Source organism: Zonotrichia leucophrys, chromosome 4 (genome assembly GCF_028769735.1).
Source record: "Zonotrichia leucophrys gambelii isolate GWCS_2022_RI chromosome 4, RI_Zleu_2.0, whole genome shotgun sequence".
NCBI lineage: Eukaryota > Metazoa > Chordata > Aves > Passeriformes > Passerellidae > Zonotrichia > Zonotrichia leucophrys.
The window spans coordinates 13,347,585-13,370,935 of record NC_088173.1 but is presented as its reverse complement, the minus strand read 5'-3'; the positions used below and the strand labels follow the sequence as shown (position 1 = coordinate 13,370,935).

The following is a 23,351-nucleotide window of genomic DNA, read 5'->3' as shown; positions in this document are numbered from 1 at the left end:
CTTTGGGTGATGGTTACTTCATTAAGGGAATTGCTCCATATGGAGCCTTCAAATCTTAAGAGAAGTGTGGGACTGATGACTGAGGTTGTAAGTCACCTGTTCACTGTTCAGATGTTCCTGTGTTCACAGTTAAATGTTCCACCATTTACTTTCAACAGATATTACCTTATCTGTTTTTATTTCCCCCACAAGGTTTTAGAAGAGAATGGCGAACAAGTGCCCTGTTACTCTGTCATGGTGAGTTTACAAGAAGTTGGTGGAGCTGAAACTAAGAACTGGACTGTTCCCAGGAAGCTCAATGAGTTTCAGAACCTACACCGCAAACTCAGCGAGGTATGAATCCTGGTTAGGGGAGGGAAAAGATACAAACTGACAAAATTTGTCAGAATGATAACAATTTATGCTTCCAGTTTTAGTGCCAGCCTTTTGGCTTTTAGCACTTTAGAACTAGATTTCTATCTGCATATTTCTGGTCTCTGACAAATGATTATAAAACTTGTTTTTAATTTTTTCCCCTTAATAATGTTTTACTGGACTAATCCCATTTCAAAATGGTATATGCTCTGCACTGTCATACAAGAGCCTGCTATAGGAGTGAGGTTTTATGTCTGGCTTCTGGGGAAGTATTAGAAATGACAGCTTTTGGGGAGAGAGAAGGTTGGGATTTTTTTCACAGTGCTTTAACCTTTCTGTCTGATAAGGAATAGATAATGGTGCTGTAAAGGGGAAGGGTTCAGATGTGTCAGCCCATAGTGGTAAAGGGAAGGTGTTTTCTTGAGAGGGGTGTGGAAGTGAGATGAGAGCAAAAAGGAGTCTCTTCATTTCCATTTGGAACCACCTGTCTTTTTCTCTGCATACATCTTAACTGAGCTCTCCTTTCTCCTACACAGTGTTTTCCATCATTAAAGAAAGTTCAGTTGCCTTCTCTCAGCAAGCTGCCCTTCAAATCCGTAGACCAGAAATTCATGGAGAAATCCAAGAACCAGCTTAATAACTTTCTACAGGTAAGATAATAAGGACAAAACTGACAGATATCTAAACAGGAGAATTGAGAGGCTGCTGCCTCTCTATTGCCTAAAGAAAGAGCCTAGAACAAATAGGTCAAATGTAAAATTTGACACTATAAATGTCAAAGTTGTACAAAATGTCAAAGTTGAGATGAGTTTGACTGATAGTAACCATTCCTCTAGTAGTAAGTTAATTTAAACTTCAATTAATTGAAGAATCATAATGAATCCTTTAATTGCCACTTTCAGCTAAAACTCCTTCATTCACAACATTCACAACAAATTCCTTACATGGGAGAAATTGTTATAAAACAAGAAGGTTGTAAGACTAAAAGCTTTATTCTTACTAGTTCCAGTACTTTAGAAATAGTTTCTTAAAGTATCTTTGTGAGATAGGGATTTTTTTCTCACACTACCTCTGAGCTGCAATTTAATCAGTTTTATTGGATGCCTCAATACATCTTATTCCTTAACAAGAAATATTTAATTGATGTGTTGCTGTGTTGTGATGTGTCACTATTTTTGTTTCATAGAAATTACTCTCTGATGAAAGACTCTGCCAGAGTGAAGCACTTTATGCCTTCCTGAGCCCCTCCCCAGAGCACCTCAAAGTTATTGATGTGCAAGGCAAGAAGTCATCGTTCTCACTCTCCTCATTTCTAGAACGACTTCCTGGTGATTTGTTTTCTCATCAGGAGGTAAGTGGTAGAAAAGCAATCTTCCCAAATTTAATTACTTATCCTAAGTAAGCAGGGAGAGTCATTAGTATTTGAGTGGCAGGCAATATTTCTAAAGGTCATTTGTAATTTACTGTAAGTGAACAAAGAGAAGAAAGAGCCGCCTATGAATTTAAAAGATGTTTATTAATAAAACAGGTTTCCTGCCTTTTGGTACATGCATATAGGCAAATGTGTAAGCTATCACAAATAAACAAATTGCAGTTCATGTGGGATTGTTTATTTTTTTACAGCAGAATTTTCCACTTTTTGAGTTCTGGACATGCGTATTTCAGAGAGGTATTGGCAGGTAAAAATACACTTGGGAATATTCTCTTGGCAAGAAAGAACAGCTGTGTATCCCTAATTTCAGGACAACTTCATAAGCAGAGCTAGTTTTGACAAAAAACTGTTGGCAAATAATACAGGCTTACTGAGGGAATTTGCAAGTGCAGGCAGGAGTCTATGTAGGCAAACCAGATGGAGAATTTGTTATTAAGCCATAAAAACCCATTGTTTATCAAAATGCAATGAATAATAGATTAGTGACCAAAATAGCTCATTGACTAAATTGACCATAATTCCATGGCACTCTGTTCTGTGTTGTTCATGTTCAGATAATGCAACATTCAAGGAGATGTTTATATTCCCCCTTTTAGTTACATGTTATACAAAATTCATTTAAAACAGTTAATTTCTGACATGCTGTAGTTGTCTGGAGTGGATGGGTCTTATGCAGGACAATTTGAGATTGGGGAGCATGTATACTTCTAGGCTTTTATAGGGAGAAAGGTGGTCTTGCATCTCAGAAACAAGAAAATCCTATATATGTACCTTGCAAAAGAGTGCTGTGTTTGCATCTAGATGCTGAATGCATGTGCCTCATTTCAGAGTAATAAATATAAAGGAAGTTTGAGAAACTAGTTTTACTTTGATAGAAGTACTGGAGTTATACAATCCAAAGTGCTTTCACTAAAATGACTAATGATAGGTAGAAGTAGCACAAAAGTATTGAAGTATGAAGCTATTTATATTTTGCTATTTAATTGAAAAACATCCTCAAGACATTGTATTATGGGAGATAGATATTGTATTATGGGAGTGTGTAGGAGGAAAAAGTTGGGAAATACAGGAGAACGAAAAAGAATGTTTAATACCAGTGTGTGAAAGGAGAAGGAACAAATAAACAAAGCAGAAATTATGCAGCTGTTATTGCTTCACATTTCTCTTCTCTCTCTTCTCCCTTCTTTCCTTAAGCTTACACATAACAGAATACAGATGGTGGGAACTCTTAGACCCTATGAATGAGTATGTCAAACAATTGCCCTAAAGTGAAAGTAATAAAAATAAAATGGAGGAAGACAGACTGGGAGGCAGTCTGGGACTAGCTCTGCTGTTTCCTGGACTCCCATGTCTTTCAGAAAGAGCTTTGGATCAGCTCAGTCTTGCCCCACTGATAGCATCTTGGACACTTTCCTAAAGCAGTTAAACTGGGCTTAAATCATTTGGTACAAGGTCATAAATGAAGTTGGTTGTGTTTAAACCACTCGTAAAGCTGGTATAATTGTGTTCTTTTTGTAACTGAGACTTCCTGGTTTAGTTTGTGTTTTGAACTTTGTAGTATAGAATGCTCTCAGATTCAGCTCTCTTTGCCCTTAATCTCATCTCACATTTTTCAAATATATGTCAGAGCAATAATATTACCTCTTGAGTGTTGTGTTCAGGATTAGATACTGCAGCAATTTCTTAATATATATATAACTCCTTGGACAGGGTTAGCTTTAGAATGTATTTTTTAGCTCTCTAGACCAAAACCAAATCAGAGCAAAAATGCAGTTGATATCATCCAGAAAGAAGGGCTTTTAGCTTTATAAATCTACTGGATAGAAAATGCACTGTAGTGTAAGAACTTACAGTTCTTGTTGCATTTTCTAAATGATAGAAGATTCACTGAATAGCAGAAAAATAAGCCAATTATAGATGATTGAATGATGAGGAAGAAAGGAAGAGATGATTGATATCTTTGAAAACCAGGCTGAAGAAGAAAATTTTCACATCATTGTGACCATTTCTGATCCAGAGACTGGGGCATCACACCAGCCTCAGTGGAGGTCAGGTCTGCCTGTCTTTAGCTTTGCTGGAAGCAAAGGCGGGCAGGGCAAGATCCAGGAAAGCAAAGGGATGTGTTGGCTGCCATGAGAAGTGACAGGAGTTGTAGTCCTGATCCTGAAGCAATCTTCATGATAGTGAGAAACAACCTCCTGTGTGCCCTTCACTCTGAAATAGATGGTACTGCCAGAATGGAGGTGGTTCAACCCAGTCATCTTCTGGGAGTCTGTCTGAATAGCTCTTCTCCCTTTGGTGCCCTGAGCTGGGGTATCCTCAGGCTCAGGTCACTATCTATCACAATTTGTGTTTCTGGCTAGTTCCCTTTCCACTGCTGGCTTTGGCTCCCAGCTTACTTCAAGGACAACTGGTTAGGGCCTAATCCCACTGAGGGGCTTCAGCTGTGAAGGCACTGTCTGTTCTCCAGTAGCTGGGGAACCAGCTACTTGCTTTTCCTGGTGCAATAACCAGATTTTCCCCCTTTCTTCCCAGTGTTTGCGTGGCAAAGAGCTCCAGCTGTCTAGCTCCCCACCCTGAATGTTTTTTATGGGTGTTGTGTCAGAGGGAGCTTTGCAATCACAAACACTGCTGAGTGCCATCTCCTGCTTACAGCTGTCACCTGTTTCCCAGCAGTACACGACTCCCACATCAGCTGCTTTCTTGCATCCAGCTGGTGTTGATGGGGCAATAGAGGCAGCATTGAGGTGCCTACTGGGGCACGGCTGCAAGCAGAAGGTACAGCAGTGATGATAATTCCAGCAGTGCAGTGTCCTCATCACTTTAGTCCAATGGGAAGTTTTCAAGATCCCTGGTGAGATTCCTCTTGGCCAGATCCTGCCAGCAGCAGTTTTTGGCTCTGTTTTTTGAGAGGACTGGCTGTGCTCCTTCTGCAGAGCATGGCAGTAACTAAATCCATTCTGGAAGAAGGCTGGGGAACTGCAGCACACACCCATGTTGTCCCTCTCTTCCTAGGAAGAAACAGAAGAGGACAGTGACCTGTCAGACTACGGAGAGGAGGTGGATGGGAAGAAGGACTCTCTTGCTGAGCCGTGTTTCATGCTGATTGGAGAGATTTTTGAACTGCGAGGAAGTAAGATGTAAACCTGCTCAGTTGCTGATGGAATCTCTTGGCTCTTAGGGCACTTCACAATTCAATGTTTTTGCTGTTTCAATAAGTGCAATCTATATTGCACCTAATCTTCATTCTTCAATCTATATGGCCAGTTTGGGACCAAGCTATTCTTCAGTAGTTCATAACCTTGGAGCTTTCATTCAAAAGTGAAATTACAATATAAAATGGCAATAAAAATGTAACTGGTAGGGGAGAGCATTTACACTTAATATTATTAAATTTTTCATGAAAACATTAGAAAAAATGGATAGTAGTATTCTTTTTGTAAATAGGCTGTTCATTAGATTGTGGGAATTCTTGAATAAGGAAAGATGGCTTTACTATAGAACATGTCTCTGACAAAGAAATATAATTTTAATATCAATTTAAAGTAAATTATATGTGCGTTTTAGTTCTAGTTCATTTCATCAACTTCTGTGATGAAAATTATACTAGAATTGTGGTATATTTAAATACTGGATTTTCCCCCCTCTTTATGTAACTGAATGATTATGAAACAGAAACAAAAATAACTTTATTATTGTGCAGCCACACATGATGCTTTATAAAATTATTTACAGGGTAACTATTGCAAAATGTGTCACATTCCAAAAATGGTAGATATATCTCCCAAATATAGACTTTATTGTGATGTTGAACAGTAGGAAAGGAAGGTTTGCCAGTAATTACTAGGAAGCACTCACTTTTGTTTCATTTATTTGTAATGGAAAACTGACTGCTTGGTTTGAGTGAAAACGTTTTCAGAATTTTAATAGTGCTGCTGTGTGTACTTTATACTAATAGTTATGAAAAAGGTGGGAAGTTTGAAAGTATTTGGTTTTTTTTGTAGTAGAAAAAGGGTTTTGAGTAGTTGTATTGCTCAATAAACTTGAAATATTCTTATATATAAAAATTTACGGTATAACCTAGAATGCATTTTATAGGCATGGTTATATAATCTGCAGGACCTAGAAACCATACAGCAAACAGTACAAGGAATGTGATCAAGAAAGATGAAACCACTGTACAATTAATGGAATCTTAGGAAGGGTTATAACAATGTGTTTACTGTAGGGGTGGATTGTTTGGGTTTGGTTTGGTGGGAGGTAGGGGGAAATTTTTGTACATGGTCACGGGTTCTGTAATGTTATTAACTTCTTGGTCATTATTTTTATCATTTTTTGTTGTTCTAGTGTTCAAGTGGGTCAGAAAAACATTAATTGCACTAGTACAAGTCACTTTTGGAAGAACCATCAACAAGTAAGTAGCTGTTGCTTTAACTGAACTTTCATCATCATTCTGTTAAAAAAAGGCTGACAGAAGAACTGTTAAAAATAATCTGAACATCCTGTTGGATATGGTAATCTGCATTTGTTTTCCATAGCTCAATTTACAGCTATGTTATATTTATTAGAGAAAACACAGATATGTGAATTATCTTTATGCTTCCAGGTGAGGCCTGCCTGAGGCTATGAGCACACCTGTCTGTAAACACCTTCATATGGAAAGCTGTATCTCTGGTCAGAAACAAATTTTAGAAGTATTCTATCAGCATAGCAGGCTGTTCTTTGTCCAATCAGTGACTAAATTTGCACTTGCCAGCATGGCTTTTAAAGCCTCTGATGTGTATTACGTAGCAGTAAATCGGACTGGTCTCAGACAGTATCCACTCACTGAGTTTTAAATTGATTGGTTCATTTGTTCATACCCTGCTGATAACTGGAAAATGCCTGAAGGAGGACAGAGAGGCAGAGAATTTCTGAGCATAGCTTGCATGCAAAGTTCCTGTGTAGCTTTTACATGTAGGTTGACTTTATTGATTTTAAGGAATTTGGCTGTATGGCAACAGCACTGACTGGAGCCTGCTCTGCCTTAGACTCCTGGTGCTGAAGGCTTCACTGAGTGGTGCAGCCACAGGAAGAGGCTGCTATCTCTGTCTGTAATCCCTTCAGTAATGTGCTTTGCTATCTGTGAAGGAACTTACTGTGCTTCTATCAAAACTGTCTGTTTTTATCCTAGCAGGCACATCTCCACAGGCAACTAGTTTGGAATTTGCTACTATTAGTGACCTGATTTTCCTGACTTTTACTGGTGGAGCATTTGCAGTGCCTGTCCTTGAAATGTAGTTTTGATGTACATTTCAATGTAGTACTTGTAATTTGAAATGGATGTTTGGGGATTACCTTGAAAAGCAGCCTTCTCCAGATCTAAGTGATGTATCAGGAGTGATCTAGATCCTAGAGCACCCAGACTTGAATATGACCTGCTGTTATGCCAATGAAATCAACTCAGGCATACTGGCAAAATTATGTGAAAAAGAACATTTCTTCCACTCCTTTGAGGAGGAAAAAGAATAAATATGGATAAAACATGAGACTAACTCTGATGGGCTCCCTTCTCCACTTCTTTACAGGCAGATCCGTGACACTGTACACTGGATGTTCAGTGAGCCAATGCTTGTTTACTACATTGGGGTGTTTCGAGATGCTTTCTGGCCAAATGGAAAGTTAGCTCCAGCACCGAGAGCCAAGAGCGATGAACAAAAGCAGGAGACAAAACAGAGAGCACAGCAAAAACTACTTGAAAACATTCCAGGTGAGTTCACTTTGATTCTGCTTAATCACAGATCTAATAACTAATAAGGAAACTGGTTAATCAAATTATTTTCATGTAGACTTTTAAGTTATGATTATTTGTATAAACAAGGATTATTTTGGTCTTAGTCTTTGCCTCTCCTGCCTGTCTGGTAAAAGGCTTGGATTCAGATATTACTGGTGGATGCAAAATCAGAATTGCTGTATTTTTGTGCATAATGCTTATCAAGGAATCTCAGTCGATTCTCTCTCTGCTGGTTCTCTGTAAGCAAATATGGGGCTCTGCTACTTGGAATTACTTGCCAAATAGGGACAGTGGCACCACCCCAATTCCTCCTATATTTTGAAGTTGGAGAGTGAGGGATCTACGCATGCCATCAGTGTTGTGTGTTGTCTCTTTCTGATAAGAGGTCTCAGGGCTCTGAACATTAGAGTGACCTGCAGCCCGGGCAGAAGACGCTCCTAGATGGAGTGGTTTTATCAGTACTTTCCTTCACCTGCCCTTATCTCCCAAGCCTGGGCAGCTGCTTTTTCAGCCAGAATGCTTTTGGGGCACTATTCTGAGATGTTCCATGCTGTCCCACTCACAGGACAGGAAATGCAGTTACAAATTTCTGACTTCAGAGATCATGTAAACCCAAAGGCACCTAACTGAAAAGCATCAAAATCATTACTGTTAGCACTTGGAAATGCACTTCAGCATAGCTTGAATGCATTTTCTCTGCTCTGTGTGAAGAGAATGAGCTATTTTATGGCTTCACTTAGATATCTCATATGCCCCCATGCATTAGACAGTTTAATCAACTTTTGCAGCACAAAAGGAGTAGGTATGCATGGAAAATATTTGTCTTTTGATGTGTAAACAACCCTTAAGTTTACCGCCTGTGTTATATACTCATCTACTTACTTAAATAGCCTTCCATAGCTGGTTTGTGGTATTGTTTGATTTCCTGTTTGTTTCTGAGCTTGGAGCCATATGTCAAGACATAGCTGAATGCACCTTAGATTAATGAGGGAACATTGAATTACTATTTATTCTCTAATTTAATCCAAAGTGTAAATAATTGACTTAGACTCTCTTAACTGCCTTCTTGTGGGAAGTATTCTGTGACAATTGAGTGGCAATTAAAGTGCTAAATTTATTTTAAATGCTGTAGAAGTTGTGTCTTTGGCTTAAGGTGTATTTAAGTGAGAGGTTTAATGATGTGTGAGATGAGACTTGACTCAGTGAGGTGAACTACTGAAAAGGCATTTGATGCATCATGTTAGAACACTTAAAATGTTCTGAGATGCACACACTATTATCAGGTGGGTAACTGGAGAATAAGGGTATCTTTTCAAGCTGTGTTTTTAAAAGGTTGTTTAGTAGGGGACTCTGTGTATCTTGTAGTCAAGGGCCAATGAAGTGCAGTGGCTTTTTTCCCCCTCCTTTTTGGGTCTTTATGGTTGAACTAGATGATCTTGAAGGTCTCTTCCAACCTTTATGATTGTGATTATGGGTAGTAAATTGATGATTCTGGCTGGAGGTTTTGCCTAGCATGAGTGAAACAACATAAACTGAAGTAATGTTTGTTGCAGATACTCTGCAGAATCTCGTTGGACAACAAAATGCCCGTCATGGTGTAGTGAAAGTGTTCAATGCATTGCAAGAGAGAAAGGCTAATAAGCATCTACTTTATGTGAGTAACCAGAAAAGTACCTTTTTAACTTCATAATCCTGTAAGTTACTGAGCTCCACTCACTCCTTATTGAAGCCTAGGGGATGTGGTTTTGCAGAGATTTATTTATTATTAAAATAAGTCAGTTGCTCTATGTTTGATCACTTGACTAAGTTTAAATAACAAAAGACTGTTTAACAGCAGCGTTGTTTTTGTCTAAAAGAGATCTTCTACCACATACAATGTGCCTGACTTCCTAAGGTACAAACTAATTTCTTCATACAGCTTAGAAAAACAAACATACCTTGGAGAATCCTAGAGAAGAACTCCAGAACTGGTTCATAGTTAGGACATGACAGCCTTCCAGAAGTTCCACTCCTCAGCTGTTGGGAATAGTTGGACCATGCAGCTGGATCTAAGTATGACACCTTCACAGTCAGTCAGTCTCTTCTGGCACATTCCAGACAGCAGCCTGTCACACAATGCTGCCCCAGCACCAGAGAGAAAAGGTGCATGCCCTGCTGCTTGCTTAGGATGCTGTGGAGTCTTTGACACAACAGCACCAGTTTATACTGGGTGGGAAATCCCCATCTGAATGGAGCTGCCCTCAACACTTGCCTCCCTTCAGCCTTAAGACATTTCCTATGTTATCTGTGGGGCATGTGCTAAATTCTGGATGAAAGAAAAGTATGAATGTAATCAAACCTATGTGCTTCTGTTATTTATGGTTATCTAAAAATGACAGAAAGGAAGAGAAATTTGGTTGGCACCTGCATAATTTTAACTCTTTTCTGTTTTTCAGGTTTTGCTGGAACTGCTGCTAACTGAACTGTGTCCTGAGCTGAGAGCTCATTTAGAGCAGCTTAATGCCACTTAGGTTTGAATCTGCACAATTGGACCACTAGAGAAATGTCTATGTTCAAGAATAGACATGAAACTTATTTTCCTCTTTTCCATAGAGGGCTGAGGACTATGATTATTTTTAGCATTTTTCTTTCCTCTTGAGTTTTTTGTGAAGTACAGACTTGAAAAGATCTGATGCTGATGTAGGGTAGACAAAAAAATGCTGTATAGCTGCCAATTTTTATTTAAATTGTTCTATTTGACTACTCCTCTGTTTCAAATATAGATTAAAAAATAAATGTTCATATATGCTGAAAGAAACCAGAAGATATTTTAAACATTTATGGAAAGAAATTTTGCTTATAGTGGTAAACTAATGAATGTTGTACAGTTCTAATCTCCTCACTGAGGATCTGAGCATTCCTTTTTTTTTCTTGTGTATTGAAAAAGCCTTGTTGTGCAATATTACATGTAAAGCTATTGTGAAAATTTTATCAATTTTGGTTTTACCAAAGATTTCCTGTGGTTTGGAGCATTTGTAAGCAATAAATATCACAACTGGATTGCAGCACTTGATATGAGGCTGTACTGACAACGGATCAATGGGTTTGACAGCACTAGTTTCATAAGAAGTATCTACATTGCTTTGAAGTTTGTGTCAAAATTATGTATTGTAAACTGGTATGTCCTAACAGAATGCCTGTGTTCAATGTTAGTTCAAAGATTAGTGCTTATGAATTGCTTCTATGAATGATCAAGTAGACATTTAATTAAACCATTCTGATAACTTCCCTGATATTACTCAGGGCTGTTTTATTCAAATGCCCCAATTTCAAATAACCTTCAAATCTTTCTCTTATTTTATACAAGGAAAGAAAACTGTCTTCAGTGTTTTTTTTTTTTTAATTTATGTAAAAACATGTAAATATGATGTTAATGCACATCTAAATAATTAAACATCATCAAAAATCCCTAGCTGACACTCATTACTGTCTTCTCAATTCAGTACAGTTGTGCTCTTAGAAAAACTACTTGCAGTTATGACTGGCTGTATTGTAAGGTACATACAATCTGCATAAACTATATAAATCAACATTTTTAGTAACATCTAACCTTCTGTTCTAACAGTTTCAGAAGAGTTTGCAAGTTGTGGCACAGTACTAAGAAGCAAGGCAAATTCTACACTTACAAAGCTTCATAAGTAAACAGGCATTTAGAAATGTGCAAGCTGACCACAGCAATCAGTAAGTTTTCCTAGTGGTTAATCAGTGTCTTTTCATAAAAGATCCAGCTTGACATTGCTCAGACATAAATACTCCTAGCCAAGAGATTTCCAACTATTTCTAATACAGAGGCAGTGTGAATGCAATATGGAGAATTGAGAAAAACAGGCCTTGTCTTGGGGATGTATATTCAATATTTCCATACTAATGTTTGGGGCTTTTTTCCCACAGTTCTGTAAGTAGTGTTTATTAGTTTTAGAAGCTGGTATGGTTTGAATTGTAAAGCTTAGGGTTCTGCTGGACAGTTTGCAACTTTGAGTCTCTGCAATCCAAAAGAAATATGTATAAAGACTTTTAAGTAAATCTAGATGCTTTAGAAAGTATGTGGAAGAAAATATAAGCACCACTACATTAAAAGCATAAGTGTAAGCACCAATAACATTAAAAATGGCCATGGCCTGTAAGTGGCCTGTGTGTGAAACTGAGACAAGTTTGGGTTGAAGCTTTTCAGAATACTAAAATATAAATACTATATACTCAGAGAGGAAACAAGCATCTTTCTTTTGCTTTGTTTTGATTCATGTGCTCTGTAGCAATATGACATGAAGAAAATACATCTGTCCTGTGAAACGTCCTTAATAAACCTTTAAGTCTTCAATATTATTTTTTAAAAATCTGTCTCGGCTTATCTGAGTTAGAGAGCATGAGCTTTTTACTTTCTCTTCTAGATAAAATGAATCAGTGAATTGCTTTAAATAATAATTTATAGAAAGTTGAAAAGCAAGCAGTAAGTGATGAACAGTCTATAATTGCTGGAGATTAATGATGGTTTATTGTAGGAAATGTATTTATATACCAGTCACAGTTAAAAGAAACACTAAATTCTCCCAAGATTAGCTGCCAATTCAAGGTGAGAAGCAACAACAGGATCCAGATGGCATGCCTTTAAAAACAAAGAATATCAGAGTTCTAGTTTATAGCTACAATAAAACTGTATGTTATCAATATGACAAAATGTTTAGGTGCCAAAAAAATGGAGAGAATCAACTTATTTGGATTTGAATACTTTTTCTGATGCCACATTAAAAAAAAATAGATTAAAAATTAGCATACTGGACTATAGTGTTAGTCTTGGCTTTATTTTTTAAAAATTCAGTATGTTGGCATGGCAGATGCAGCTCAGAGTCAGAAAAATAAGTCTGCTTACAGACTGGATGAGTTTCACTCACATCCATCATCTACTGCAGGACCCTTAGGGATGCCCATGTTCTCTTTCTCATATCTTAAAAAACTGACTCGGTCTAAGAATGGTAGGCCAAAACTAGAGCTGAGCAGTCAATTAAAACAAATATGATTTCAGGTAAGTATAATTGTACAGTTAACATGAGAATTTTGCAGGTACAAAAAAACTGGATACCCCCACAACTCTTTTGAAGTTACTGTTTCAGGGAGTTTTCTTGTTTATTTTATGTTGCTTCTCTTCTGCTATTGATTTAGAGACACATGACACCAGTCATAGGAACCACCTCTTTATACTGAGACATCAGTGACATTCCTAGACCAGTTTCAGGTGTAGAGCAGGTGAATAATGAGTGAAAGCTGTGGTCTCCTTTCAGCTGTGGCAGTTTTACTACACTTCAGAAGACAGCGGGAAGAGCTACACTCCGGCAATGCCATGCAGCAATTTAATCCTGATGGACCTCTTCAATGCCTTAACTAGGAATGGTCATAGTACCTCAGCTTCTGTTCCTTTCCTGATTGCCTGCTCATCCTATCCTCTATTGCATTTTTACAGTGAGAGAACAAAACATTCAGTGTCTGTATTCAGATCACCTGCTCTGCTAAGCCTTCTCTATCAGTGACTTCCCTGAGTAAAGAGCTACAAAATTTGCTTGCTGATTTATCATTTCCATAACTCTCCATTCATTTAGATTGCACCAAGATGGACACCACAGTTATTCTACCTGCAGAAACAAATGGCCACTACATGCACAGAAACCACAGAGTCTCTAAAGCACAGATGCCAACTTGCTACATTCTGTTCAGCTGGTAAAGCTACCTTGCCTTGATGCCTTTAGGCATCACTGATATTACTCAACAGATTAATCTTCCAGAGGCCATTATTATTTTTCCTCAAGCTTATTTTCCATCAGTCTTACTCCAAATTTAGAACTTTGGAAAAAATTTAACTTTTTTTTTCCCCTGTATATATTGAACAGATAAAGCAGTAGATCCTCAGCTATCATGGAAAATGTAAATATAAAAATAAGCATGAGAACCAGTTATGGCCAATTTAATAAAGGTTGTAATTGTTACAGGCTGTAAAGTATAAGGAGTAGTTACAATTTTTCAGTTGTGCGACAATGACAGAAAGCAAATTATTTTGGGGTAAAATTATTCAAATTGTTTAGCTAATTTATCTTGCAACTTACCAAGCTCTTTGCTGCATAGATTTGTTGTTGTTGGTGGTGGTTATATTGCTTGCTTAAGCAAGTGGGCAGATAGCATCCTTTTAAGGCTATTTTTAGTAGTTTTCAGTACATTTCTATCAGTCTACATGTTCTTGCAAATATTTTTTTAACACAGTGTTGGAGTCCTTAATGAAATAACAAGTTTAGACTAGACTCAGATCCAAGGTATCTCTCCATTTCACAAGATAAAAACCAGTCTGTAAGACTTTCTCAACTTACTTTAGAATAGTACTTCTCAGCATCCTGCTTGTTTTTCTCAGTGCCTCTGCCTAGCTGGAGGCATCTAGCCAAGTAGAAAGCAGCCATAGCAGCCCCCTTGGCTAAATAGGTTGGATGGCAATCATTTAGCTTGGCTAGCATGTTGATGTCATCATCTGCTGTAGCCCTGTTGTGGAATTTAGAGCAATATGTTAGATAATGATAGTTCAAGCAATAATTAAAGTTGCCAAATATGACTTTGACAATGCTTCCTTTCTGTTTACATTATTATCCAAAATAAGCTGAAATTTACATGTATTTGGCATCTTATGAGGATTCTTCTATTTTATATTCGATTTTAAGTTAGTCTTATTTGAACATTGTGGTATTGAACAGCAAACAAGTGTACAACTTTTGAAGTCACTTTCACTATAGTTATATTAGTTATAAAAGGCAACATATTTTATGCTAATTGTTCCCTTTAAATTATTTCATGGAAATTGTATGTGGAGGAAAGGCAAAGCTCTTACTTCCTCTTATTTCACTACATGAGCAACCTCATGTACTGGAAAATGTCCCTGCCCACAGCACAGGGGCTGGAACTAGAAGATCTTTCAAGAGCCAACCCAAACCATTCAGTGATTCTAGAATTCTAAAATTTCCAGTTCTTACAAGGATATTGGTAAACCATAGTATTCTGAAAATCTTGGACATATTGGGAGCCTCTGGTTATAAAACTGTTAGGAAAAAACCACTTATCACTATCTCGGCTCAATGATTTCCTTTCTTCTGCATGCTTGCTGCCATCTTAGTTTCAGCATGTTTTTACTAAAAACCATTTTAAGAATCAGAGGGACAAAGTGAATGCTGTTTTAACTATCAAGCTATAATTATGTAGTATAATCACTGTAATATTAGAAAATGCTATACCTAAGTGGTATTTTTTTTTCTGTTGTCTTAAAACAGATACCCCCAAGCCCTATACCCCTTCCAGGTACCAAACAGTAATAATGTGCTTCTTTACACATCATTTTACTGATGTCAAAGTCACAGACTTAACAGAAGAAGGAAAAGTGCAAGTAATTTCAGTTTATAGGTACTTCCTATAAATCAGTGTTTATGAAAGATTGTTCTCAAATAATCCTCTGCATGTCAGTGCCTGCTAGATCACCTGGAAGTGTTGGGAATGATGTTCTTCCACCTAATTTGGTCCCATTAACAAATACAGTAACACAGCTGTTGTTATTTAGCAAGAACATTGAAATAAAACAACAGTAACATATTACCTCTAGTTATTTCTGATACATAACCTTTTTCCCTTCCTTTCTGGAAGATAATCTATAGAATGCTGATGCAAATAATGAAAGCCAGTCAAGTCAGGCAAAAATTCTATTTCAGCACAGCTGACTTCAAGAACATACCACAGCAATTGCTAAGTACAACTGTGTGGGATAACTGAATTTGAAGTGAAGTATCAGTAGGTAACGTAGACTCCAAGTATTAAGCAAGGTTATACCGCACATGGTCACATAATGTTTTATGCTTGTATCTAATGTAACAAATGTAGTTACTATGAACACAGATGGACAAATTTTAGCAGAAAAGGTATCAGTGCTTGATATTACTGGCTGAACTGCTAAGATTTTTGCCTCAAGGATATCTTCAATTCTAATTACGTGTAACTGTTTCAAGCATAGTTTCAGTGTTTTATTTCAGAAATGGTCACCTCTGACAGTACTGTGGGATTTCATTGCTATTTTCTGAAGTTGCAATTGCAGCTGATGAGGTGCACTCTACTTGTCTGGATAATCTACCATGCAGCATTGACTGGAGGGGACTCATTCCCAGTGAGACAGGCTAGACCAGACTGAACAGTCATCACTCCAGTTTGACAGTGCAAGAGAAAGAAAAGCAGCAGTTCAGAGAGAAACAGTCCTTCTCAGCATGGAGTAGAGCAAACAGCATCCATAGCCTACTGGGGAATAAGCCAGGCCAACCAGAGCAGCAACAAATGTTCCTTAGCTGCTTCCCAGGTGAGGAGCAGAAAACATCCACCCCAAGTGTTGGTGTACAGTGCACACAGCCTGGGGACCAAACAGGAGGAACTGGAGCTCTGCAGCCACTCAAAGTCACACAACCACAGGAATAACTGAAGCAAGGTGGAACAACTCACATGACAGGAGGATCGTGAGGGATGGCCATAGGCTGTTTTGTAAAGACAGAAAAAGGAGGAGTCATGCACTGAATTAAGGAGAACCTTGAATGTGGAGAAACAAACTATGGCAGCCTTATTGAATGCCTCTAGGTCAGGAACAGAGGGACCATCTCAAGAGGGACCTTACACTAAGCATCTGTTGTTGACCTCTGAATCAAGACAGTAAGACCAATGAGATAATACTTGGGTCACTTAAGTAAGCTTTGGGTAACAAAATCTGGATCTTATGGGTGACTAGAACTACCCAGGCATTAGATGCAATAAGAATACAGCAACTCCCAGGACATTCATGAAGTTCCTGGAATGGAGCAGTGGAGTGCTGCTGCCTCAACCAAATGTCAGATGTGCCAGGAATGAGGCACTGCTTGACTTGCTACTCCCAAATCAAGAAAATCTACTTTGTAGGACCTCAGTGATAGCCTTGGGTGCAGTGATCACAATATTGAGGATCTGGGATCCCATTGAGCACTCTTGACAGCTGGCACTAACACAAAGGTTTCAGATTTCAGAATAGTAAACTTCAGGTCACAGCACAGTTGGGAGGGTCTCCATAAGGAAGCTTCCATGGAGAATAAAGGAGCTAGTAAGGAGCTGGGAATTTTTCAAGAATGCTCTTCTGGAAGCACAATGAACTGTTTGTTCATTCCCTTCAAAGGTAAGGAAAGTAGGTAGCAAGAGACCTGCTTGACTTAATTCCAAGTTTCTGAGCCTGCTCAAAACCAAAGGAGATGCACACCAAAGATGGAAAAGCAGTAAAAGGAAGTGGTGGATTCACTGACCTTGTACACTTTTAAGATTCAGTGGGACAGGGTGCTGGGCCATTGTGTCTAGACTGTGCTTTTGCCAAGAAAGGTTGGACCAGATGATTCAACCTTCCAACCTCGGGGGTCTTTGGCACTATGACTGTAGGGGTTAAAGGGAATGGTGAAGGCAGGAACCTAGAGGACATAGTGCACAAGGAAGGCAGGATTGCATCCAGGCATCTGCTTTGGTTTCTAGTTCAAGGCTGTTTTGCTTCATTGGATCACAAGGAAAAGTTCAATCATACTGAGGAATTGAGAACCTTATAGTATTAATTTTGTCATTGGCTATTTTGTTGTTAAAGATGTTTTGCAATTCATTATCTCTTACATTTCTTGAGTTTGAAAGACACAGGACCATAATCTAATAATAATTTAAATCTGTTTTATGTGGTCTTGCATGAAGAACCTTAATGAAGCATAGAACAAAAATTACCTTTTGGCTAGTTCAGCAGCTTTTGAGTAAAATTTTCCAGTGTAGTAATATTCCACAAGATGGCCTTGAGCATAGAGATTTCCAAGTTCCGTAGCTTTTCTCAAGCACTCCAAAGCAGCTTGGCTGTTTCGACGTGTACCTTGTCCGTAGAGATACATAATGCCAAGTGCTGCCTTTGATTCCAGATTTCCATTTTGACATGCTTTTGAATGCCAGAAAAAGGCCTGAACAAGAGGCACAATGTCAGGGTATGTATTTACTTAGCTGATTTTCTTGTATACTGTTTCCAGAAAAGTTTTAACACCAAGCATCCTGTAAGAAGTGCTTATACATAAAAGAAAGAAGAATTCTTGTAAGGCTTTTAAACCTGCTTCATTTACAGTCAGAGCTGTCAATCAGTGTTACCTGCTTGAATTATGAAGGTTACCAAAGCTGGCACAACTTTAATCCATTCTATCATTCTTTCTGATACTCTCACAAAAAAAAAAAAAACAAAACAAACCAAAAAACCTTAGCTAGCAGTGTCAAGTGAGTCAAAATGAGGAATTCTGACTATCTGTTTACATTGGCTTAAATGGATGATAATGTCTAACTACTCAAAATACAATGTTCAGAGTCAAATATACCACTGTATTATTTCTCTGAAATTAAAAATTAGTCATGACTACTTTTTATTTCAAAAGGTAGGGCTTTACCTTCTTCATATCTTTTAGAATTGGCATAGAATAAAGCATCCCTAAAGTACTCTGGGCCTTTACACTTGCTTTTGGATTTCCATTGTCTGCAGCAGTAAGCCACAACCTAAGAAAATGGGGACAACAAAGTTTAAGAAACACACAGTCTTATAATTTTTCAGGAAAATGACAGACTGCCCTTACCTTTCAGCCTCTTCAACTGAATGTCTAACACCACATCCTTCATAATATGCCCTGCCAAGATTGTATGCAGCTGCAAACTTCAAGTAACTTGCTTCTGGGGAATCAGAGTTGAGTATTTTATTCATGTATTCCACTCCCTTCTCCTAAAATTGTAGGAAATATAAGTTATGTAAGTTCTATATAAGTTATTATGTTCAGACTGTGAAGAGGATGACATATATAACCTGAGAATGCATTAACTTCTGCCAGACAGGTAATTTTTTCCCCTTTGAAGAAAAGCTGAGGCATACTGGCAGGACAGCTTGGAGAACAGTGTCATACCAAAGGAGAACTGACCTTTGGTTACTAGACAGCCCCTAAATTTTTGACCCCAGCACATTTTTAGTGTGAGACATTTCCTCATAAATGTTCATTTGATAATATATTACTCTTCTTCCCTGACAATTTTTTTCTGAAAAATATTATTGTGTTTATGTAAATGAATGTCACATCCTAGACTTGTAACATTTTCAATTTCAGAATTCTGAGAACTTTTTAATATTTCATATTGTATTTGAAATCATAAAACAATCTTAACAAGAAGGCAAAGTGATACATAGTACAATTTGAAGTCTCTGCAATTAAAACACCTTAGACTTATAAAGGACAAAATCTGATCATGTTAAATAAGCAGATGGATAACATTGCATATGAGCAACTGGGCCTGAGAATTACTTTAGAAATAAGATTGACACTGTTAGGATTTAGCATGGACACCCTGTATAAATACACTAGAAGCAGTCCTTTATAAAAGGTTTTGCTTTTATCTAGCTTTCATATTGTAATACACAAGAAAGAAAGTAACTTTGTTAAAATGTTTATTTGCAAGTAAACAAATGTGGTAATTATGCAGACATACAGAAAAAATAAACCACCTCCAAACCCCAATCAGAATGTTTTCAGTTCTGCTGACAATGCTGTAAGCACCAGACAGGAGGAGTCCCAATTGTTAATACACTCATCGGTTCATTTTTTTTGGCCTTCTGTCTTATAATCGACCCTTTTATTCCTAATGCTTGTGTTCTTTCCTTATGCCACTCTTTAAGATCATCTTCACCAACAAATTAACTCTCCTTATTGTAGAAAGCATTCCTTTGTCTTCTTTTTTTGCAATAGAATTCTTCAGTCTGAATTCTTCAAATGCTTGCAAATGTAATTTTTCATGTGTCTAACTTAAGAATAATACTGTCAACCATTGGTGGAAGCACAACCAATGTGCTAAAAGAATAAAAAGTACCTTAAAAAAATCTTTGTACCAGAGATCTTATACTTTGAAATATAATTGTTTGATTTCCACTTTTACTCACTTTATTTTCATCTATATAGTATGCTTATTAAAAAGTAAAAAAATTAAAGCAATTTAAAACGTAGCTTCCACATGAAGTTCAACCAAGCCCTTGAAAGTTAATTTTAAAATAGAAATGACTGTATTCTTTTATTCCTATTTTATTATAACCATTTTTGAGAACCTCCTCAACCCAGAGCCTTCATTCTTTAATGATGCTCTGTAAACATCTGCACTTTATGAAACTAAATGAACAGGCTGTTAATTTTAAACTAAATAATCATGCTTACAAAGAAGCTCCTAGTAATTATCAGCTGATATTAGAAGAAAAATAAAAAGTGTGCAGCTAAATAACTCACAGGGTCTTTTGTAGTGCCAAGTCCATCATAATACATTACACCAAGCTGATACATTGCTTGAAAATCTGTATCCTTGACTTTTTCAAATCGCTTTAATGCTTGTTTGTACAACCCCTGAGAAAGAGAAAACAAACAATAACTCTCTGATATATGCACCCTTACTATTTTTCAATCTGGTCTATTTCTCTCATGAATGAAGAACAAGAAATTGCAACCACAGAACTGTCAGAAAACAGAGTAAATAAAGAACCAAGAAAGTTGGGTAACCAAATGCCATTCTGACAAACTTTCTCCCCTCCCACAAACTGCCACAAATCTTTTCAATTTGAGCAGATAAAGTCCAGTTCAGAGTCCCTGCCCCCTCGATCTGACATCCTTTAACTTAGGTCAGCTGTTCTTACACCTCGACTGTAAGAACACCTTCTTACACCTCTAACAGTCTGCTTTTACATCTCTGCTAAGGGCTGGTTTCACAAAGACTAGTCAACCAGATGTCTGAAGACTTTCATGGACCAGACGTCTGCCACACATACCTTATGGAGGTATCACCTGCAACAACAGAGGTACTTTTATTCCTAAGAATGAATCTCTGAGAGTATTTGCTTCTGCATTAAGTCTGAGAAGAAACCACACTTACAAATACAGTCAAACAACTGTAATACAACAGTTAACTGAGCCTGGTGTCCTCAGTTAACTGAAATACTTTTACACATGAACACTAAGTAAAAACAATAGAGAAATTAAAATATTCTTATCTATATTTTTACTTCAAAATTTCTGTGTGTTTTGATAAAAAAAAGAAGACTGCAAAAGCTTAGAACTGAGCAACAGTTCAACACTCAGTCAAATGTCCTCACAATGACCAATCAACCCCTATTAATACTGACCAAGCTATTATCTTAATTGTCTTGGGAACTTATCCATTTTGATTGTGGGGCTTTGTATTTTTAAAGAACTCTGGAAAAAAAAAGAAAACAGTTTCTTTTTGCAACTAGCTGTCATGAATATCAGAAAAAGAAGTACAGGAGGCACATTTAATCTCACCTTTCCTGAGAATTTTGTGCTATGTGAAGGAGACAAAGGGTTGTGATTAGGAAGTGGTTTTTTTTCCCCAGTATCTAAAAGTACAGTGCTGGGAGCATGTGCATTTTTAGGCATTACAGACATACATTAAAAAATCTGAAAATTAAAACCTGCTCAAAGAATAAATTTAGGGATGTACAGCAATATCTATCATGGACATCCAAGCCAGCTTGTCAAGAAACAGAGGAGTCTGTTCATTCAGCTGCATGGAATTGTCTCATGGAATTGTTAATGAATTCGTAATTCATTAACAAAAACATTAATTCATTAACGAAATCATTAAGGACAGGGCCCAGAATGCAGGAAGCCTGAGTGAGTTGATTCTGTTCCTGCTGCAAGCCGTGAGACTGATTTACACTGTGCTACTGCTGCACTGTAAAGAGTACTGCATCTGTGCATGGCAGATCAGAAAGTATCTGACTCATTGTTTGTACTACATTCTTTTCTATCTTCTTGAACTAAGTTCTAATTGTCACAGGAAGCTGAGGTTTACATTCACTTGCCAGCCAGTCTTACCCTGTTCCCAGAGGATTTACTTTCCAAGACTTGGATGACCAATTTTAGACAAACTGGGCAGGGACAGAGATCTTGAAGATTATACATTTCAACAAGTTCTAGTTCCCAGGTGGGGAACAAAGACGGAAAACTGTGTCTTGGTCAGGGCTCACTCTCACTGTAACTGAAATCAAAGTGTGTTGTATTTGGGCAGTCAGCTGCCCAAAAACCCAACCTGGCTTGGAAGTTAGCTGTAAAGATAGGCTGCTACTTACTTATCTGCTCCTTAGGAGACCTCTGAGGGAACTGGAAGACCTCACTAGATGTCTGGGCAAAGTGCAGCTTATTTAGGGGGAACACCAGGCGATTTTAATAGGAAGAAAACAGGCATAGGGAACTTCCCTCTTTTAGGTTTTTAAGGTGTCTCTTTTTTCACGGAAAAGGTGTTGAAAGCTGTCTGCTTTATAGTATTTACTTAAAAGAGGGAAAGCACCTGTTCATAGTATCGTTGTCCCCTCTGAAAAAGTGATGGAGGATCTCCACGTGCCTCACTCCTCCCTGGCGACTCCTCCGATTTTGCCAAGAGCGCATCCCGGCAGCGGTCCTCTGCTTAAAAACAGACACACGTTTGGGTTTGTCCCCTAAGAGGTGAAACCTGCCTTAATACAGTAGACGTCTGAAGTTGGCCGGGTCCCCTTTCTAATACGGTCTTCAGAGACTAAGATGAAAGAGAAGGCTCTGTTATAGAACCGGAAAGCTGAGCGAAGGCAGCCCGAAGGAAACGTTCAGTGAATGCAGCCTGACCGCCGTGTGCGTGAAGCCCGCCGTGAAGAGCTCAAACCCGCGCCTGTCCCAGCCACCGGCCGGGCCGGGCCGGGCGGAACCTGGCGGCTCGGGCGGTACCTGGAGGGACAGTCCGGGCAGTACTTGGCGGGCGGGGCTCCTGCGGCAGCCGCTCGCAGCGCAGCGCCAGCCAGCACCGCCGGCCCAGCTCCCCCGGCAGCCCCGCGCCCGACGGCGGCTCGAGCGGGGCCTGGGGCGATGGGCAGTCCCGGGACCTGGAGCTGCCGGCCGTGGATCGGCCCTTGGTGCTGTGGCGGGACCTGCCGCCGCCCTGCCCGGCCCGTGCCGGCTCCCGGCGCCGCTCCATAGCCGGGCGTGGGGCGGCACGACCTCCGGCAGGGCAGGAGAGGGACGGATGGGTGGATGGGGACGGAACGACGGCTTTGCCGTTCGGGCTCGGCCCCGCCTCCGGCCGTTGTCCGGAACGAGCTGACAACAAGCGGCAGGACGGGATGCGGATCTTCCCTGCTGCCGCCCGTGCTGTCGGAAATTAAAAGCAGAAGCCCAAAATGCTCTGCAGAACACTAAAGGCAAAAGGAGCAGAAACTCTGGATGCAATTCAGAGAAAAAGGCACCAGGCCGTGACACTTCGGTCCAGCAGGCGGGACTTCACGCCGCTTCCAGTGATCAGAAACTGTTTGTTGTAATGTAGTTTGTTTTGCCCATAGAGATATTAAAAAACTTTAAAAGGATAATTGAGGGAAGATGCTGTTCGAGGTTTCTCCTGAAATGTAAAGCATTGTTTCCACTTCTGTTGATTGCTTCTGGCTGTCTCCCTTACAAAAAGGAACTAATGTCAAAATGCACGAGAGTGCTTTCAAAATAATCTTTAGCTGTGCTCCCAGCTTTTTCTTTTTTTTCCAGATGATTATCATCCTTCCATTTTTGGCAGTGCGATCTGTTTCTATAGCGACAGGGACAGAGGCAACAATCAAAACGGGAGAGTGATGCCTGCAGATTTGTGTGGTTAAAACCATGGGCTCAATGTAAT

At 38.8% G+C, this 23,351-nt stretch overlaps 2 protein-coding genes across 2 annotated transcripts in view; one reads left to right on the top strand and one right to left on the bottom strand.

The window, feature by feature from the left end:
- SNX25 (sorting nexin 25) overlaps positions 1-10,831 on the top strand; it is an 80,887-nt gene extending 70,056 nt beyond the window's left edge. The window contains exons 12-19 of the mRNA XM_064710531.1: positions 193-333; positions 891-1,004; positions 1,541-1,705; positions 4,802-4,919; positions 6,134-6,200; positions 7,354-7,535; positions 9,113-9,213; positions 9,995-10,831. Of these exons, the coding sequence (XP_064566601.1) occupies positions 193-333; positions 891-1,004; positions 1,541-1,705; positions 4,802-4,919; positions 6,134-6,200; positions 7,354-7,535; positions 9,113-9,213; positions 9,995-10,069 (963 nt within the window). The 3' untranslated portion in view covers positions 10,070-10,831. The remainder of the gene's footprint in view (positions 1-192; positions 334-890; positions 1,005-1,540; positions 1,706-4,801; positions 4,920-6,133; positions 6,201-7,353; positions 7,536-9,112; positions 9,214-9,994) is intronic.
- Positions 10,832-11,970: 1,139 nt separating this feature from the next.
- LRP2BP (LRP2 binding protein) lies at positions 11,971-22,716 on the bottom strand. The gene is made up of 8 exons (XM_064710532.1): positions 22,421-22,716; positions 22,011-22,126; positions 19,940-20,053; positions 18,257-18,399; positions 18,074-18,179; positions 17,379-17,602; positions 13,949-14,114; positions 11,971-12,201 (listed from the first exon to the last, which is right to left on the bottom strand). The coding sequence occupies exons 1-8, from the start codon at positions 22,665-22,667 to the stop codon at positions 12,136-12,138; spliced, it is 1,182 nt and encodes a 393-aa protein (XP_064566602.1). The 5' UTR covers positions 22,668-22,716; the 3' UTR covers positions 11,971-12,135.
- Between the last annotated feature and the right edge of the window lie 635 nt (positions 22,717-23,351).

What these genes read in the sequence shown, in the direction of transcription:
- LRP2BP (XM_064710532.1), bottom strand. Translation starts at nt 22,667, where the DNA reads ATGGAGCGGCGCCGGGAGCCGGCACGGGCCGGGCAGGGCGGCGGCAGG. An exon ending in TTGGCACTACAAAAGACCCT is followed by an intron (nt 18,400 to 19,939) that starts GTGAGTTATTTA and finishes CTACAATTTTAG; the next exon opens with GAGAAGGGAGTGGAATACAT. An exon ending in GCTGCTGAACTAGCCAAAAG is followed by an intron (nt 14,115 to 17,378) that starts GTAATTTTTGTT and finishes ATTCCACAACAG; the next exon opens with GGCTACAGCAGATGATGACA.